The 19044-nt window shown below is 48.5% G+C and overlaps 2 protein-coding genes across 2 annotated transcripts in view; one reads left to right on the top strand and one right to left on the bottom strand.

Moving 5' to 3' along the window:
* The first annotated feature begins 2476 nt into the window (after positions 1-2476).
* On the top strand, positions 2477-14715 carry CLSTN3 (calsyntenin 3). The gene is made up of 17 exons (XM_009878246.1): positions 2477-2594; positions 3515-3710; positions 4196-4404; positions 4590-4739; positions 5396-5581; positions 6022-6291; positions 6581-6693; positions 6774-6936; positions 7957-8013; positions 8789-8946; positions 9125-9273; positions 9746-9972; positions 11055-11225; positions 11815-11960; positions 12096-12231; positions 13823-14040; positions 14126-14715. Exons 1-17 carry the CDS (start codon positions 2519-2521, stop codon positions 14294-14296), a joined length of 2796 nt encoding a protein of 931 aa, XP_009876548.1. The 5' UTR covers positions 2477-2518; the 3' UTR covers positions 14297-14715.
* Positions 14716-16147: 1432 nt separating this feature from the next.
* Positions 16148-19044, bottom strand: part of LOC104280568 (solute carrier family 25 member 33-like) — a gene marked incomplete at its 5' end in the record, with an annotated part of 3338 nt that continues 441 nt past the window's right edge. Inside the window, 6 exons of the mRNA XM_009878248.1 lie at positions 16148-16347; positions 16447-16730; positions 16916-16982; positions 17592-17692; positions 18013-18090; positions 18544-18720. Coding sequence (XP_009876550.1) covers positions 16148-16347; positions 16447-16730; positions 16916-16982; positions 17592-17692; positions 18013-18090; positions 18544-18720 — 907 coding nt within the window. The remainder of the gene's footprint in view (positions 16348-16446; positions 16731-16915; positions 16983-17591; positions 17693-18012; positions 18091-18543; positions 18721-19044) is intronic.

Here is a 19044-nt window from a genome sequence, read left to right as displayed (position 1 = left end):
CTCCGGCTCCCTTGGCCCCCTCCGGGCGCTCACATCCCATCCCCTCTCTCGACTTTCTCCATCTGTCACCTGCCACCGCTTTTTGTCTCCATTCTTTCCCCTCCTCCTTGCATTCCCCTCGCGTTTTTCCCTTTTCCACCCACTTGTCTTGCTTTTGTTTCAGCTGCTGCTCTGTGGATTTAGCTTCCCTTCCCTTCCTTGGCGTGCTGGGACAGAATGTGTTACTTCTCCACAGACCCCTGTGGTCTCCAAAACACATCCTCTATCTCCATTTTCCGATTCCAGTTCATCCACCTGCAATCTGTCAATAGGAATTATTGTACAGTTACGCATTAACTATGCAGGTTGCTTATATAAAACAGTGGTTTATGTGCTAAATATGTAAAAAGAAATCCTAGCGCTACAGCTGTAACGTTCTGAATGCAGATGTTCGTAGAGCATGTAGAGTGATGGAGAGAGATGTAGGTTTCTAGATCTGTGTCTGTAGAGACAGACGTGAGGAATTCATCCGAGCAGAGTCTGTGCATCAATAATCTGAGAGGGTAGGAGAAGCTGAAAACATGTAGGGGACTCAGAGGTCGTCAGGGAATGCGAGAGCTTAGGGTGCTTTCAGTGCTTCAGCAGAGGTAGGGCTACAGGGTGGGTGCGACGCGGAGCTCTGTGTATACAGCTGACATTGACAGGGGCATTTATTTGTACTGCTCCAGTGCCAAGGGGCCCAGTGGCGAGGCAAGGCCCTTTACGCTTTGGATTTTCCCTCTCCTTTGTGAATTTACACTCTGAAACATCTACCAAAATTAGATTTACGGGAACTTTCTTGAAGCTGTCGGGAGCCTGTAACCCGTATCCTGAAAATATTCCCAAAATGTTTTTGTAATCTCCAGCAACACATTTCCGGAGAAATCGCATTGGTGATTCTCAGGTTGCAGGTGGATGCAGCAAAGGATTTATCTCTCTACCACCAGCTTGTTGCCCCAGCAACAGGGCACAATTGGCATTTGTAGCAGTGGATTCCCACCTCGGTGGTGTGGTGCATGGACTAGAGCCGGCACAGTGGAATCCACTGGCGGCAAAGGAGGGGTGGGGTGAAACGTGGGCACTTGCACACAGGAAGGATTCCACCTGCATAGTGAGCAGGATGGATGTTTCTCCAGATTTCCTGCGCAATGCTTTATAATCTTAATCAATATAGTGAGGGAGAAATGCCAACCCACGCTCCTTGCTGCTACGCCAGGCTGAGTCCGCCCACTCTGCCCTGCCCTGCATCCCCATGCTGACCTGTCGCCTTCTCTGCTGGCCCACCACCCTGCTCCAGCAGCATCCCCTGGCCCCGATTTCCCGAAATGCGTGGTTGGAAAGAATGCTGTCCCTCTGGAGTCAACACGTCACACCATGCCAATATGGTTTCAGAGGATACTGTGCTGCAGAGGATGAATTCACATATTGGAAGTAGTGCCCTTGAGGGGAAAGGCTCTGTATCGTACTCCCCACCAGCTCAGAGCCATGCTGTGCTCAAAGTGTTGCTTGGTTGTAATAAATCTTGGCCTCCAGAGGGTGGGAGAGTGGGGGATTATCTGGGAATGGGGGTTGTAACTAGGCCATGTCATGTAATCTCTGAGGCCCATTTGACAGGGAGTGGGCATGGGGGAGGGGTTTTTAATTTGTAATGATTTTTATTGTCTCTCCCCTCCTCTCCCCTCCCCTTCTCTCCCCCCCACCCCTTTATTTCTCCCTTTCCCTGCCCTGGAGCCTGTGTGATAAAGATTAATTTGCTATTTCTGGGCATGTGACATTTTTCAGAGCCTCCTGCTGGCTGCTGCCTCCATGCCAAGCCTGGCTGGGCTCCAGCCAATGGAATTAGCAAGGAGGGGCCGAGAGAATGTGGTCCTTGCCATGGAGTTGGGAAGGAAGGAGCAAGGGACTCTTGGAGTAGGCTATTGTACATGTAGGGTGACTGACTGAAAATATACCTGTGAACATGCGTGTGGAACCTGGGCCTTAGTCCAGAGGACGTGAGACATAAGTGATACTGGCTGCATGCAAGACTTGTCCCCTGGGGATACCCCGAGGGAAGATGTATCCTGGATCCCTTAATTATGGCTTGAGTGAGTAAAGGATCTAGCATTTGGAATCTGTCTCCAGAGTCAGGCTACTTCTGCGTCCTTTTCTTTTTTTTTAACTGCTCCATCTTTTCCTGGGTACCCAGATGCCCCTCTGTGTATTTTTAATAAGATAGTAATGAGGAGGCCAGAAGGAACAAATGGTTTCTGATGAAGTCTCCCAAGAGCCACGTGGAGTAGAACGAGAGAGAGATAACTTCTTCCAGCCAGCCTGCTTTAGACCTCTTTATTTCTAGACAAGAAGGTGGGGAGGGGTGGTTGTTAACCTGCCCTTGGCTCTCTACATGCTGAATTTGCCATTAGCAGCTAATATATTCCTATGCTCCATCCCTTACCCCAAATCCACCTCAGCAAACAAGCACAAACCCTGGATTGAAGCTGAGTATCAGGGCATCGTCATGGAGAACGACAACACAGTCCTGCTCAACCCTCCGCTATTTGCGCTGGACAAAGACGCTCCGCTGCGCTATGCAGGTAGGTGGGTAACAGCTGGGGGAAGGGTGGGAGGCAGGGAGAGACTTATGAGGAGACAGGGTGACATTCATCCCCGTGCTGGATCCTAGCTCTCTCCAGGAAATGATCACCTCCAAACCTTGTTCCAGAGGAGGTCCCCAGTGAAGTCTGGAGGCAATTTGGGCACAGCTTGATTTAGGATGCTGTGAGCTGTTTCCCTCAGGGACAGAAATGAAGGGTGGAGCCAGCTACTTTTTGACGCAGTTCTGCTATTTCCAAAGATCACATGCACAGCTCTGTGTGAGCACCGGAGAAAGCTGGTAGGGCACACTTCGTTTGCAGTGCTGCATCCCCTCACAATAAGCTCAAATCCTCGCAACTACAGATGAGGCTTTGTGAGGGTTTTGTGTCCAGTGCTTGCCTGGGCCATGCCTGGAGCTTCCTCATGCACCTTCCCTCAGCTTTGGGAGAGAAAAAGTGGTCCCTGTGAGGTGAACTTTAGGATTTAGGTGACCCTATCTGCAGTTCCCTGCGGTACTGAGCACATCCTGCATATGTGGGCGGATGAGACATCACAGATCTTCATGCTTTGGCTGTCTGTCTGCACTGTGTGGCCTGTTTTGCCTCCCTGAGGGATGCCAAGGAGAAATAAGGTGCTCCCTCGGTGTTGGGCTAATAAATTTAGCTTGAGCCTTGTAACCTCTAATTCTTGATGCTGGTCAAGACTCCTTGCGGTGGGAGCAGTTTCCAGTAGAGGGCAATCTACAGCATTAATGGCTGTAGGGGAGGCAAAAATTGCTGGAAATGAGAGGTAATAATGGAGAAGAAAGGAGACTGTGAGTTAGAAAGGAAAACAATACAGGTGAGGGAAACAAAGCGGCATAATGCGCTCTCCTCAGTCCTTTCTTTCTCCCCTTCCTCCCTGTCTTTGTGGGTGCCAGGTGAAATCTGTGGCTTCAGGATCCATGGGGCAGGGGTGCCTTTTGAAGCTGTGATCCTGGACAAAGCTACTGGTGAGGGGCTGATCCGGGCCAAGGAACCAGTGGATTGTGAAGCACATAAGGAGCACACATTTACCATCCAGGCTTATGACTGTGGAGAGGGACCTGATGGAGCAAATACCAAGAAATCACACAAGTAAGTCCATGCAGTCATTGCTGCATGTTACAAAATGCGATCTGTCACAGAAACGCAAATGAAAATTGCCGTGGGAAAACTTCCTTTAGCGAGAAGTCTCTTTCTCTAGCCTTGATATTATACCTCGACATGTTAATAAGACCCAGAGAGAAATGTTCACTGACTGAGTTGCATGAGTGAATGCGCTAGAAATGAACGCTTCTTGACAGTTGTGGCCAAGCGTGGTGTTTTATCTTGCCGCATATAGACAGGAGGTCCAGATTACATTATCATTCCTTTTGCTGTTTCTCTGTGGTGGGAAACCGTTGTCCGAGCTCCCGTGTGCCAACATTGCTGCATTGAAACCAAGGTCTCTTCCCTTGTGCTTGCTTTTCACATCTGGAAATAAGACTGGTGCACTTTAGGGGTGTGACTTAGACTGAAATGTGGGTGATGTATGACTCCTAATCAGCCGATCAGTTCTTATTGACGTTTCTCTACATCAGGGCCACAGTGCACGTTCGAGTAAACGATGTGAATGAGTTTGCTCCTGTCTTTGTGGAAAAGCTGTATCGTGTGGCAGTGACTGAGGGAAAGCTGTATGACCGAATCTTGCGTGTGGAGGCTATTGATGGAGACTGCTCACCACAGTACAGCCAGATCTGCTACTATGAAATCCTGACTCCCAATATTCCCTTTCTGATTGACAATGATGGTAAGAATCCACAGCAGCCGTTTTGTGGGATGCCGTAGCTTGTTAGAGAGTGGCGCTGGGAAGGGGGACTCAACCCCTTTTTTAGTTATTTTTGTAGTTGATCAAAAATAAGAGTGATTTCTAGAAGAAACATCTTTGAGGAGACTATCTTTCCTCTCCCTTGATCTCTTTGTTTTGCTAACCAGGGAACATCGAGAACACAGAGAAGCTGCAGTACAGTGGAGACCATCTCTACAAATTCACAGTGACAGCCTATGACTGTGGAAAGAAGCGAGCTTCTGATGATGCTGAAGTGGAAATCCAGGTGAAACCCACCTGCAAGCCAAGCTGGCAGGGTATGAAACCTCCATTTGCAGTTACATCTTCCCTTTGCTTTTGCTCAACTACTGCTCAGTTCTACTCATTGCAAATGTTTGTATATACACATATAAATTTGTATGCCCATATATACAGTTCAGTCCTGGCACCAACCCATCAGTCCCATCTAAGGGAATACATCTTACATGTCTAAGTCTGTTGGAAAGCCACTGAAAGGCAATTCTAACACTGGAAAATCATTCCCTGGATTACTGTGAACTACTATGTATTTGATAAGGCTGTATTCAATGCAGATTGTTTGGGGGGCTGCTTATCTTGAGGATATTTGGCTTTTCTAGAGGTGTTCTATGCCTACATGTTTACCTAAGTCAATAGAATTAAAGGGAAATCAACATAGCTAAATATCTGCTCTGCCTGATAAGAGAGGTTGGCAGTCCAAGGAGTGATGCTAAACCAGAATTAGCTGTAAGAAGAGGAGAATTTGGGCTCTGTGCTTCTACAAAGCCTTCCCTTGCACTAATGCCAGCCACATAAAGTTGTCTCTTCAGCACAGAAAGGCTCAAAAATCTCTATTTCAGGGATAGTCTGTAGAAACCACCTGTGTATGTGCCAAATGTTCTGGCCTTGGGTCCTTGGCAGGACCTAACCCCTCTCGTTCATTTTTCTTTATTAGGCTGGAACAAGAGGATTGAATACACCCCGGGTGCAGGCAGCCTCGCACTCTTCCCCAGTATTCACCTGGAGACCTGTGATGAGCCCCTGTGGAACATCCAGGCCACAGTGGAGCTGCAGACAAACCATGTGGCCAAGGGCTGTGACCGAGATAACTACTCTGAGAAGTCACTACGCAAACTCTGTGGTGAATTGATTCTTTCCTGGGCCGACGGCTGTTGTGGCACACTACCCTCCCCCTTCCCCTGAAGGGCTTCCCAGTGGGTAGCTCTGTGCCTCACACAGCAGAGATGCTGGGGGACACGTTCCTCACATCTGCTGTGGTCAGCGGGGATGGGAGGACACCTAGCTCGCACACTGCGTTGAGGGGCAGCAGGCACCCTGCCCATGTTTCCAGTGGGCTTCCTGTGCTTTGCTTGTTGGGAGGTCAGAGGTTTCTGTGCATTGCAGAGTCTGTGCGATATCCCTCAGCACCGATGGAAAGGTCACTGTCCTTTTCCAGATAGGAGAAGGCCTAAAGGCCTCCTCTCCCTGTGGTCTGGGAGATCACAACAAGCCCTCTAGCATGCCCTTTGTCTGTTCCCCAGCTCTCAGGCTGACATTACTGACTCCTTCCCTTCTTGGTAGGTGCTGCCTCGGGAGAGATTGACCTGCTGCCAGTGCCTAGCCCCATGGCGAACTGGACCGCGCGGCTCTCGGTGCACTACAGCCAGGACAGCAGCCTCATCTACTGGTTCAATGGCAGCCAGGCTGCCCAGGTGCCTGTGGTGAATGGGCCGAATGCCCGTGAGGGGCTGAGTGACCATTTCACCCTGTCTGTGTGGATGAAGCACGCCGTGGTGCCTAGCAAAGGGAGGCGGGAAGAGGAGACGGTGATCTGCAGTACAGTGCAGAGCGGTGAGACACTTTTCCTGGGCTGCTCGCACTTCTGCTCTCCGCCTCTGAGTTGTTAGAGGGGATCGTCCCTGCAGGGGGAAGTCTCTTGTGATTCAGAGCGGGAGCTGGGCAGGGGTTCGTCCTTAGGAACACAGCTTCTTCGGGTGTCACTTTTTGTGGGAGCGGTCAAGCCCGCTGTGAGCACGCGGTGCAGAGCGCCAGTCACACAGGCTAGCGTGTGCTGCTGGGCTCTGGCCAGTGAGGCTGCTCTGAGGTGTGACACGTATCTCCCTGTGCTTGTCCCTGGCAGAGGATGGCTACTCTCATTACTCTCTGTCTGTGCATGGCTGCCGGATTGCTTTCCTCTACTGGCCCTTGCTGGAAAGCGCAAGGCCTGTGAAATTCCTCTGGAAGCTTGAGCAGGTCAGGAAGCGTTTGCCTCTTCCCCGGGTCCTTTCTCCTCCTGCCCTTTGCTGATCCCTTCCTCTGCTGCCTGCCGTTAGGTCTGTGATGACGAATGGCACCATTATGCCCTCAACCTGGAGTTCCCCACTGTCACGCTCTACGTGGATGGTGTCTCTTATGACCCTGCCCTCATCCACGACAACGGCCTCATTCACCCGCCGCGGCAGGAACCCTCACTCATGATTGGAGCCTGCTGGACTGGTGAGTGCCCACTCCCTGAACCATGCTCTTCCTGAGAGGGAAAAAAAGGAGTGGAGGGATACTAAATGATGCAAACCACATTGCAGCCATCTTGCTTCCTTGGCACCAAAGCCAGTGTGGCTTCCTTATGGACCAAGCCAGCAGGCCATGGTTAATAATAGCTCAGGGACAAGCTTCATGGACAATATCTGATACATAACTCTGTACCTCATTCACGCGTTGGCATTTCTGTCAAAGCTTTTCAGCAGAGAGCAGGCAGTTCTGTTTGTTCTGCTGGTCATATTGATAGGGATTTCTGTGTCTCGAGGGTCTATATGAAGAAATCACAAATCATTCAGTAGAGGAATTGGGTTGGAGGACAAAGATCAGGTCAGGAACATAGTTAAGCCACTACCAGATTCAAACCCATTCTGTGTAGATGTACAGCTGCATTTCTCAGGTGTTTCAGTTCTCCTGCAAGACTGAAGCAGGACAGAACTAAAAGAATTTGCCTGCTGCTTGCCTTCACTCCAGCAGAAATTTCCCGCAAGATCAAGCCTTTACTATAGTACTGCTTCTCCCAGGTCAGGGATTTTCCCACAGCTCTGTGTTCTTAAATGACCTTTTGCAACCAAAAAGTATTAATCAGTCTAGGACACCTTCCTGGAACCATCCGAGTTTCAAAGGGATGTTGCGAAGATGGCTTATTGCAAACATGGCTAGGATAATGTTCCATAAATGGGAATCACTTGATTCCCCAAATAGATATCACTGGGAAAGGAGAAAAAACCCCACCCTACACTTTCTCTTTTGCATCAGTTACTTATCCTGCAGTCTCAACACCCCCTTCATGAGACGGACTCTGTGCTCTTTCATCTGTGATGTGCTGCATCTAGGATCAAAGAGTGCACTGCTTGGCATGTGACTCCAGAGCTGTTCTTTTGGACTGACCAATACAGGCACTTGTATACATACTTGCCTGACCCTGGAACTACCCTCTTCCAATGCCTTATTTCTTTTCTGAATGTTCTTCTTTTGCAGAGGAGAAAAACAAAGAGAAAATCAAAGGAAATGAGAACTCCACTGATACTGTACAAGGTAGGGAAAAGAAAGAAGATGGTTCTCTTCCCCTTTTCACCATGCATGACGACCACTTCTTGCATGGTGCCTTCCTCATACAGCTCCCCCAATCCTGTCCTGCCACCTCTGACCATTTTGGGAGGAAAACCCTTATTTGGCAGATTGGTCCTTTATATCTGTGGAGCATGAAAAGGCTGATAGGTGGACTACAGCCTGCTTTGAGAGATGGAGTATGCTTTTCATGTGGAGAAAGAGTTCTCATGCCTGATCATTAAAGTTGGTCTCTGAAGAACACAATAGCCATTAGAGACATCAGGTGATGTCACCTCATCCCTAACTATGGATCATATAGTTTCTTCTAAAAGCCCTCACAGGAAGCAGAGTAAGAAGGGGACAAGAAATTGTTTCCATCTGGCATTCAGCAGTTTGGCAGAAACTTCTCTGTTGCTACCCACCGTTCACTGCCCTAGTCTTTCTGTTGGTCTGTTTTCCTTACTTTTCCGCATCTGGAATTCAAAAAGTTATCATCTCCTTACTTCAGCATGCCCTGTTTTCTTGTTGTCTTTGCTCTTCCATGTTCTGTGCACCCCTCTGTCTCCCTCTACCTCCCTTAACATCCGTATGTCCCTCAAATTTTTGCTTTTGTTGTCTTGGTTTTTCCATGCCCTGTGCACCCCTCTGTCTCTCTCTACCTCCCTTAATGTCTGTATGTCCCTCCCACTGTTACTTTTATTGGTTTTGCTCTCTTCCTCGCCATGTCTCTCACACCCTCCACCTCCCATGTTTCCCTCAGGAGATCCTCTGTCGATACACCACTACTTCCATGGCTACTTGGCTGGCTTCACTGTGCGCCCTGGTAGCTTGGAGAGCCGGGAGGTTATTGAATGCCTGTATGCCTGCCGTGAGGGGCTTGATTACAGTGACTTCGACAGTCTGGGCAAAGGGATGAAGGTATGCCCATCTGCCCAGCTTGCATGGATGTCCTCCACTCTCCTCCCCAGCCTTGCTTCCCAAGACTTTGCCTGCTCCCCTACCTTGACTCCCCATCTTTCTCCCTTATGTCTCTCTTAGCCTGGACTCTTGGCATTTGCCAAGGAACCCTGACTATTTTCTTTTCTTCCACTTGTAGGTTCATGTGAACCCCTCTCAGTCTCTGCTCACCTTGGAGGGTGATGACGTGGAAACCTTCAACCACGCAATCCAGCATGTGGCTTACATGAACTCACTGCGCTTTGCTACCCCTGGAGTCCGGCCACTCAGACTCACCACTGCTGTCAAGTGAGTGGATAAAGCAGCACCTCTGGCTAAGTTCAGCAAGAAGATTGCCTCTCTTTTGACTAAAATTACACTCCCTCACCTTGTATTTTAATCCTAATCGATGGTCTCAAAATGGGTAAAAATCTTCCTGAAGATCAGTAATGAAATATCCAGTATCCAAATGGATACTGTAATACTGGGTCCTGGGGTCTATGCAGGTAGCAGAACTTCTTCCTTCACTCATGGTGTTCCAGGCATGTGGGCTCCTTTTAATTTTCTCTGTGGTGTGTGGATGTGACAAAGTCACCCGAAACCCAGTGATGTCATTCCTGCCACACCTTTCTGCCTTGCACAGCAGGCTATAGGGAAGATTTAAGAAGTCTACCAGAAAAAGGATATTGCCTTCACTAGCAGTAATGGGCAGGAGGTGTTCTTTTACAACGTTACTAATAGAAGCTTGGGCTGACTGACACTTTCTGCTGCTCTCCTTCAGGTGTTTCAGTGAAGAGTCCTGTGTCACCATTCCTGATGTGGAAGGATATGTTGTAGTGCTACAGCCTGATGCCCCCCAGATCCTGCTGAGTGGCAGTGCCCACTCTGCTCATCCAGCATCAGACTTTGAGGCTCCTGATGGGATCCCCCTGTTCCCCAACCTCCAGATCACGTGCTCTATTTCTCATCAGGTGGAGGCCAAGAAGGATGAGAATTGGCATGGTACCGGTGAGTGGAGGGCAGAGCGAGGTGGAAGAGACAATCTGGAAAGCCCTACAAGAGTTGCAGTCCTGCAGAGGAGATAGAGCCCCTCATTACACTTGAAATAGGAGAGAGTTTACAAATATAGAAGCCAGGCACATTGTCTGTCAATATGTAGGCTAATCGGTTCTTATCCCTTTCTGCTCCTCCCTGTACTTTCTGTCCACTCAGTTCCTTTGCTTCACTCTCTCCTTCTTTCCCAGGCTGCTCGTTCCTAATCCCTTTTACACTTCACCTACATTTCCCTCTGTTGAATGCAGCACTGGATGGATGTTCTGCCTGTTACCCTCTCCGCTCCTGCACTTACTCAGTCTTCGTCTGCTTCCTTCTCTCCTGCTTTCTGTATTTCTCAGCCCCTCCTGTCTCCTCCGGCATCACTTATTCCTGTGAATTCCCCTGTTAGTTTCCACACCCTATAATATCTTGTCCCCAATTTCTCTCCATCATCCTCAGATTATTTCTCTGCACTCTGTGCTCTACATATCCTTTCATTTCTTTCATATCTCCTCTGGTAATATTTTTTTTTCGCTTGTAGTTTTCTGTTTAGCAGCTTTACCTTTCCTCACGCAATGGTGAGTTTCTTCACACGGAGCAGGTTGGTCTTAGCCCTGCTGAAAGCAGTTAATAATTGAATGTGGTTGCCATTTTAAAGAAGATAAGATCAGGCGTGAGACAGGGAAACATTTTCAAAAGCACTCAGGGTCTGGGAATGTGTGATAGAGTTGTTCCTAATTTGCACATTGTCATTGTCAACAGAGTCCTTGCAGCCAAGATGTGTTATGATGAACCAGTCTGATAATAGTATGTTGTTCCAAAATAAAGTGACTTTATTATGTGCATAAATAATGTAATTAGAACCAGGGGGACTCCTCCAACAAGTAATTAGACTGACAGTGATTTTACTCAAGGTCAGTGGTAGCCCAAGAAAGAGAAGTCATTACATGTGATGTGAGCGCTTTTAAGTAAGTGGGTACCACTCCGAGTAACTCGTGCTTTCACCGATGGCTGTCTGGTTTTCTGGGCCTATCTTCTTTCTGTTTGCATCTCAGTGACAGACACACGAATGTCAGATGAGATTGTGCACAACCTGGATGGCTGCGAGATCTCCTTGGTAGGAGATGACTTGGACCCAGAGAGGGAGTATCTGCTCCTGGATGGGGCACTGCTGCAGCAGCGGGGCCTGGAGCTTGTTAACACCTCTGCCTACCTGACCATCACAGGTATGTCCTCTCCTTGGCCACAGCTGTCTAATTACGCTCCTTGATGCCTTTCCGGCATCACTGGGAGAAGCACTTAAAGTTAGACATGTGTGCTGCGCTTTGGGAGACTCTGAGATGTAACCAGTTGTTGAACCCTTGGCTTTTGGAAGTCCCAAACCATTTCTTTAGGGAGGTGGCTCTTCCTCCAGCACACAGTACCATGGGCACAGTGTCTGAGCTCTCACCCAGGCTTATATCACTCCTCTTGTATCACTCCTTGGGGTTTGGTGTTCTCAGGTGCCAGCAGCATTTTACATGAATGACAGCACATCCCACAGATTATGGACAGGTGCAACACTGTTGTACTCTCCAGAACTTCACAGGGCTGTTGCACTTGATCTGCCCTTCCCTTCCACTTGTTCTAGCAGTGCAAGCAGTATTTCATCAAGTCCCTTGTAACCAGCTCCATTTCTGCTCCCTTCCCAAAATTAATGAACCCAGCATTGCCTTGGAATCTTCTATAGCTCCTAGTTGCTACAGGGTTATGATGCCAGATGAGTTTGAAGCAGTAGCTTCCACCCCACACACCAATTCTCTCTTCTCGTTTCAGGTGTGGAGAGCATTGCAGTTTATGAGGAAATACTACGCCAGGTCTCGTACCACATCAACCGCGGTGCTGCTCTTTATGAAAGGAAGTTTCACCTGTCCTGCACTGAGATGAATGGGCGCTACTCCAGCAATGAATTTACTGTTGAGGTACAAGATCAATACATGCACATAGAGGTGCTTGTGTGTGCATGGAGAGGACACGGTAGGTGGGAATGCACACAACAGAGAATGTACCATGAACACAGGCAGGGCTGACTCTCTTCCACTCCGGTCTTCCTGCAGGTGAACGTCCTCCACAACATGAACCGGGCTGTTCATCCTAACCATATTCTGAGTTCCCAGCAGTTCATGCACCGAGGCCATCATTTACCCGTAGAGCTATCCGGGCACAGTTTGGCAAGCACCCATAACAACCCAAGTATGTAACACTATCTTTTGGGTTTATTCCTTTAGGTCAGGATGCTGATTCTTTGATATCCTGGTAGAACCTATAGCAGAGGATTCCTTTCAGGCTATCTAAACCCATATTACCAAGTTCTTATTATACTGTCCTGTCCCAGTTGTCATTAGCAAACGGATTGCAGTCTGTGTCAAATTGTGTTTTAGAGTTTGGTGCAACAATCCTCTTTTGGTGTGTTACTTTGTGTAGAAGCAGTCAGAAAACTGCACCTGAGAAGGTCTAAAACAAACAACTGTAAGCTAGTACGATTTCATTTGTCCACCTTGCAAAGGTGGTGTGTGGTCTTGGGTAATGTAATTTCAAAAAAAAAAAAAAGCTTCAATAGCAGAAGAAAAACAGGATAATGAAGACTGCCACTGCTCTGAAAAAAGAGATGTGACTAGGTAGTGGTCAAGGCAGAAGAGTAGAGGAGATGGCACCACATAGACAAAGGAGGATTCTTGCCCCCAAAACAGAGAAGCCTGAAAGCTAGACTAGAGATAAGATTTGTTGGTTTGTGCTGGCAGCCCTGTGCGGCAAGCGTGACTGCAGTCTAGCTGGCTCCTCCTAGGCTATGAAAGTTCTAGGGCTATTACAGAAGACCTTGTGTTGGTTTTAGTCCCATGTTGTAGGGAACATGGAAAGCACCTTTGCTGCAGTTTCCTGCAGCAGCTGATCCCAAACTGGTCCAGCCCTGCAGCTAGCCCTGAACCACTGCAGGGACAGCCTACATATGTGCTGGGGGACCACCAAAAACCAGCCTTTGCCACTCCTATCCTCAGCTCTGCCTGATCACAGCAGAAAAGTTGCTTGAGAGTTACGCGAGGTGATCCTGCTTTGGCAGGGGAGTTGCAGTAGATGATCTTCAGAGGTCCCTTCCAACACCTAACGTTCTGCGATTCTGTCCCTGCTGTACAGAACTGCCCAGAACAAACTCCATGGAGGGCCTGGATAGATTTTGCAGGGAAGGGGGTTATCTGAGGAGTCAAGGTTCAGACTACACACCTAGAACAAAGGAGTGGGAGTTGGGCTGAGGGTCTTAGCTGAATTTCAAGTTTTCTCCTGTGGAAAAGCCAGGCTTTGACCATAGCACTAATCAGAAGACCATCATAACCCTCACCTCTGCCCCCTGTGCAAAGCAGCTTCTTTTGGCTTCCTTCTTCCTCCACTGCTTGCACAGGTATCACAACCTTTGAAAATCATCCTCTTGCCCTTAGAGGCTCTCACTAGCACACATTTCTCCCTCCCAAGACAGGAATATATAAACAGCTGCTGTGCAACATATCCTGGTGACTTCTGTAGGTAAGAATGTGCAGTCTACAGGCTGGGCCAACGTCAGAGGATGCCTGGTCTTAGGCATCCTGGAAAACCATGCAAGGCCTCAAGCAAAGATACAGCAGCTGAGGCAGGAACTGCTTGTGCTCAGAGGGATCAGAGAAGTCAGGAGAGGTTCCTGCCTGAACTAAACACCTAAGTTCTGCCCAGGAACCCCAGTTCCTAGAGGTCCGGTTGGAAGTGCATGTTTCTGTGACAGACTCTAACCATGCCTTCTCATTTTCTTGCTCCAAAGTGGTCCCCAGTGCTGCCACTGTCATCATTGTGGTGTGTGTGGGCTTCCTGGCACTCATGGTGATCCTTGGCATCCTGCGTATCCACTCCCTGCACCGGCGGGGAGTGGGGCAAGAGGTCCCTGGGTCTGCTGAAGGGGAGCACACGAGCACTGGAGGCAAAGAGAGCGACATGTTCTGGGATGACTCAGCCCTCACCATCATAGTCAACCCCATGGAGGTGAGGAACAGTCCCAGTAGCAGGGGCTAGGCTGGCAGGTGGGTTGCCAGATCCTTCCCCTTACCCCCATCTCTCACCTCCCCAGTCCTACCAGAGCTGCCAGGAGAGGGCAGCAGAAAGAAGCGAGGGCAGAGCCAGTGAGGGCATGGAGGACGAAGATGACAGCACCGACTCAGAGACACCCGACTCCCCAGACAGCAATGACGTGGATGACCGACACATCGTTGGCAAAAGCGATGGCTCTCACCGCTACTAGGAGCTTTAAAACATCAGGCCAATGGATCCCCTGAAACTTACGGCTGGAAGGAGGAGGTGTCTTACTTTTGACTTCTTCCTTCCCCCACCGTGTACACATGCGCTCCTCCCTCATTCATCATTTCTGCCTCCCATGTTCCTTCGTCTGCCATTGACATTGTGGACATTCCCCACGTTATTGACCCCCTCATCTGGCTCTGTAGAAACAAGCGTTAGGGCACTTGCACATGACAGCGGCACAGTTCAAACTATGATGAGGATGGAGAGGCTCAGAAAGAACAGAAATGTGGAAGGAGGAGCCAGCCATAGGGCTCAGAGTGGGGTCTCTCACAACCCCTCCCCAGATATTATATATATATATTGTATATTTTTTCAATGTTGTCGTTTGAGGTTTATTCTCGTTTCATGCAAAAAGAAAAAACAAAACACCAAACCACACTGCAGCTTGTGTCGCTTTGTAAAATTGTCGATACTCCTAAACTAAATGAATGAAGGTAAGAAGGATGAGGAAAGTGGATTTTAAAATAAATGGATTTCAAATAAAATGTCCAGGGCTTTTGCAGTTTTTCACTACAAGGAGGGAAAGAAACAGTCAGTGTAGCCTCTAACCTGAGACTGGAGATTGTCCAGAGCACATTTTTACTGAAATTACTGCCTTATCTCGGAAGGGTTACATTTTCTAACGTATGTGTAGGAACAAGAAAAACACATCACACGTGACCCTACATCCACCTTTTTGAGCAACAAAATACTCTTTATAAATCACAATGTAGCCTTCCCCAGGACACCAGGCTAGGAAGGCACAGAGGAACACAAGGCACCCTAGCCGGTCACAGGCAACCATAACACATGGAGCAAACACAGTTCCCGATTACAGAAAAAATAATACTGCTCTTTCTATACTTTCCATACACTTAGTTTATCGTCAATAGAAAAAGGCCAAATCCTCAGCTTCATCCATCTTTTCACTCAATCCACTTTCTTTACCAGCATAAAATAGTATTTTTCACACCAGGGTTCCAGCTGGTATGAGAACAGCCCCAGCACTTCTGAGGGAAGGTGGTGTCCTCCTCTTTCTATTGGGAATGGAAACGCAAGAGATACTGGCAAAGCTTGGCTATGAGCTAAGCAGCACGACTTGTTAGGGTAGTGCTTCACAGCAGGTTGTGCTTATTTCTTCCATGTACATGGTCTGATTATGCAGATCCTGCAAGATGAAAAGAGGCTGCCTGACATGTCTTGGGGCAATGGCTGCCACTTACTCAGGACCCAAAGCAAGATTCTGCAATAGGACATTTACTGGTAGCCAAGGTTGAGAAATCCTTCTTAGAGGCAGGCAAGCAACACATTAGGCCAGGGGGGAAGAGCCCTCCTGAGGGCATGAGAGGTCTCAGCACAAGATCTCTGCTTGCTGCAGCTCTTCTCAGACATCTCAGATCTAGCCTGACTTCACATCCAACTGTGCCCACGTATAGTTGTTACGGGGTCCAAAAGAAGTGAACATGCTGAGGCTGTCTAAGATACTCTTATGCTTTCTCCTTTGTCTCCTTCCCAGTAAGTTCCATGCCCTTGTTTTATACACGGAGCTTACAACAAGCGCTGTCAAACCAGTGCCCTGACATCTTGAAGCACCAGGGTAATTCAAGTCTCCAGAAAGATGAAAGGCTACATTGTGCACACTGGAACCAACAACTTTGCACAAAATAGTCTTATATCCTGAGAATGCTATGTCTGACCCAGTTCTGCTACGTGATGAAAATCACTGCCTCTCGGAGCATGGAAAAAAGACCAAGTCTCAGGGCCATGAGTTCCTGTATCTCTACGGCAGCCTCAGCCAGGTGATACAGTGTGCTTACAAGGCAGAAGAGGCCAAATGTACAATGAGTTCATAGGTAGCCATCATGATAGCTGTGTTTGGTATCTGGCGGATCAAGTGAGCCAGGAGCCCTCGGTACAAAGCCAAGGGTCCCTCTTCATGGACCACAAGCTGTAGAGTCTGTATAAAGGAACGGTATCGTGACCCTTCTTCTCGCAACCGTGTCCGAATGACCTCTAGAGAGACAGAAAAGGAACTGATATTAGCAGATTGATCCTACAGGCATGGCATCTCTCATCAGGGGGAACAGAAGTGAGGAGAGTGGACCCACTCACCATGTGGATATGCAATGCATGAAGCACATGTTTTGGAGACAGCAGCAGCTCCCATTAGTCCAAAGAAATCATGGCTGTTGGGTGGAAGCCTGAGTGGTGGGGAAAGGGAATGATGGCTGTTTCTCAGCCGCTGTTTCAGTGCTTCATAGATGACAAAGTGTATGATGGTCTCTGACACTCCAGCATAGGAGGCAGTGATACCACGGTAAAATCCACGAAGGCCTTCAGTGCGGTACACACGCATGGCACACTGGAGAGCATTGCTGGCCATCTGCCCCTTCGCCCTGTAAAAAGGAGGGAGGGTTAGAACAGCATACTGCTCCACTGACCTAAAATGCTGTTGTGACTCTTCCCCAGCATGCCTTGAAGACCTATGTTCTGATGGCAAGTCACAGACCCCTTCCCAACCCCAGCCTCAAACCAGTCCTGATCTGACATGGAGCGGCTCTGCGTTGCTAACCTGCCTTACCTGCCTTCCAGCTGCATCCTGGTTTTCACTAACCATATAGGGTTTGTCAGTGTGGCAGAGGTAATGCCTAGAGAACAGAAGAGGAAGACAGCCATGAGTACCAGGATCACGCTGACAGTTTGCGAGGAGGTGCTGATCTATCAGCTCTCTGAATTCTGCTTGGCAAGCCGTGGGCATTTGCAATTTGAGAATGACCTTGATCTCCAGTGGAAGAACAGACATTTAGGGCAAATTATCTGATTCTCCTCCTCCCCCATTTCAGCCTTTGTCCGGTGGTAATGAGCTCCTCTGCCTCCAACATAACCCTACTACAGGCCCTGGTGTTACAGAGAGGCAGGAAACAATGGGCTAAACTTGCAAGAGTGGAAGATGTTGGAGAACTGAGATGTATCAAGAGAAATGATTCCGTGAGCGGTCTAAATTACACACTGCTTTCTCCCTTCCACAGCTGAATGGAGCTCTTTTTCTGATAGCAGGTGAAGGGGTAAAGAGATAAGTCTAAGAACAGAGAGCATCTTCTGTTTTGGTTACCCAAGGAACTCACTGCTCCAACTGTGCAGGGAGAAAACTTCAGAAGAGAGAGCAGGACTGATGGGAGCAGCAGTGGGGAAGGAACCTGTTTACACTTAGAGACAGAAGGAACCCCTGGCTCTGATTTGAGACAGAAGAGGCTCACCTGCACAGGCTGCTGATATCATGTGGACTTTCTTGGACTCTGGTACAAGGACAGCATTGAGCCTTTCCTTAACACCAGAATAGGTAGCAAAATATATAGCCCTGATGGGAAAGAAATACAGAGGAGGTTACAGCATACCTACGAGGAGTAGAGACAGCACTGCTATGGGGTCTCATTTTAACTTTTCTTACTTGCAGCAAAGGTTTGTCTAATGTGACATCAGATACTATTTATACTAGACCCAGCGCAATCCCCTTATCTTACAACTGTGATCAGAAGGTCCAGAAAATTGCTGTGTGAAGGGGTCCTGTGGCACAATGAGCACAACACACTGACTGCTTTCAGAATGTGGGACAGTAGTTGTCATGGAGGTCCTTTAAACTGTGTATAGCATGAGCTATCCTCAGGGAGCAGTACTCACCGGGAAGGAGCAACCCCAACAAGGTTTGGACCCAGACCTCGGAACAGGGATCGCATGCCTTCCTTCTCAAGGATAGTCCTACAGAAGGAAATGTACACAGAAATCAGTGGAGTAACAAAGCTGGAGGCTCTCCTGTTCCTCCTCCTTCTTTGTTCTTCAGTACTTCTTGTAGCATCCTTTCCTCACGTCCTATGGTGTCCTTTTTCCGTCCTACTCTCATTTTCTCTCCAACCACTTCTCTCTCTTGCAGTAATTTCTTCCTATTCTTGCTGACACCATGACTCTGAGTCTGATTAAACCACTAGCTGAGAAATTTCTCACAGTCCCAAAAGCTCCTTTGCAGATTCAGAGTTCAAGGCGCAGATAAAACTGTGAGAAGCAGGGGTACCTGTGCTCTGATGAAACTTCCCTTCCTACTGCACTTCCAAGCCTCAGCTCAAATGACACTTCCATCTCTCTCTCTCCCTCACCAAAAATGGCCAAATCTTCACCTCCCAGCTGCTAACATGCACACTGCTTCACCCTACTCACCTCAGCAACTGGAGCACTCCAGGAGTTGGCGAGGTGGGGTTCATCAGCCTCACACTCATCCCCGGCAGCTGTATCTCTGAGAGGCACAGAGGCCGCAGTGCCAGTTGAGATGACTGTAGACGTGTTTTCACCACTTCCAGGGGGCAGGTCAGGATGGCTCCAGCTGTGCCACCACATCTAGGGCATAACAAGGGCATAAAAATATGTAAGAATGGGCATAAGCACATGTAAGAATGACCTCTGTACAAGAACAGGGCAACAATTTTGACCTTGATCCCTCACCTCCACTCCCCTCTAGGAGAGCTGTCCCCTAGCCTGCGTCACACATGACCTCCTGCTCTGACGTAATAACAGCTTAGCTTGGGACATCTCCTGGCAGCCTCACTCTGAAACCTCACTCAGTATTTGAGACAAACAGTCCCAAGTCCATAAGGACTCAGCAGTCCCTCAGCTCAAAGCTGCTGATCTTTGCATTCAGAATTTCCCTGAGCAAACATTCCT

This window comes from Apaloderma vittatum, unplaced genomic scaffold, assembly GCF_000703405.1.
Source record: "Apaloderma vittatum isolate BGI_N311 unplaced genomic scaffold, ASM70340v1 scaffold39461, whole genome shotgun sequence".
Classification (NCBI taxonomy): domain Eukaryota; kingdom Metazoa; phylum Chordata; class Aves; order Trogoniformes; family Trogonidae; genus Apaloderma; species Apaloderma vittatum.
The sequence above is the reverse complement of the archived record's forward strand: the minus strand, read 5'-3'. Positions and strand labels throughout refer to the sequence as shown.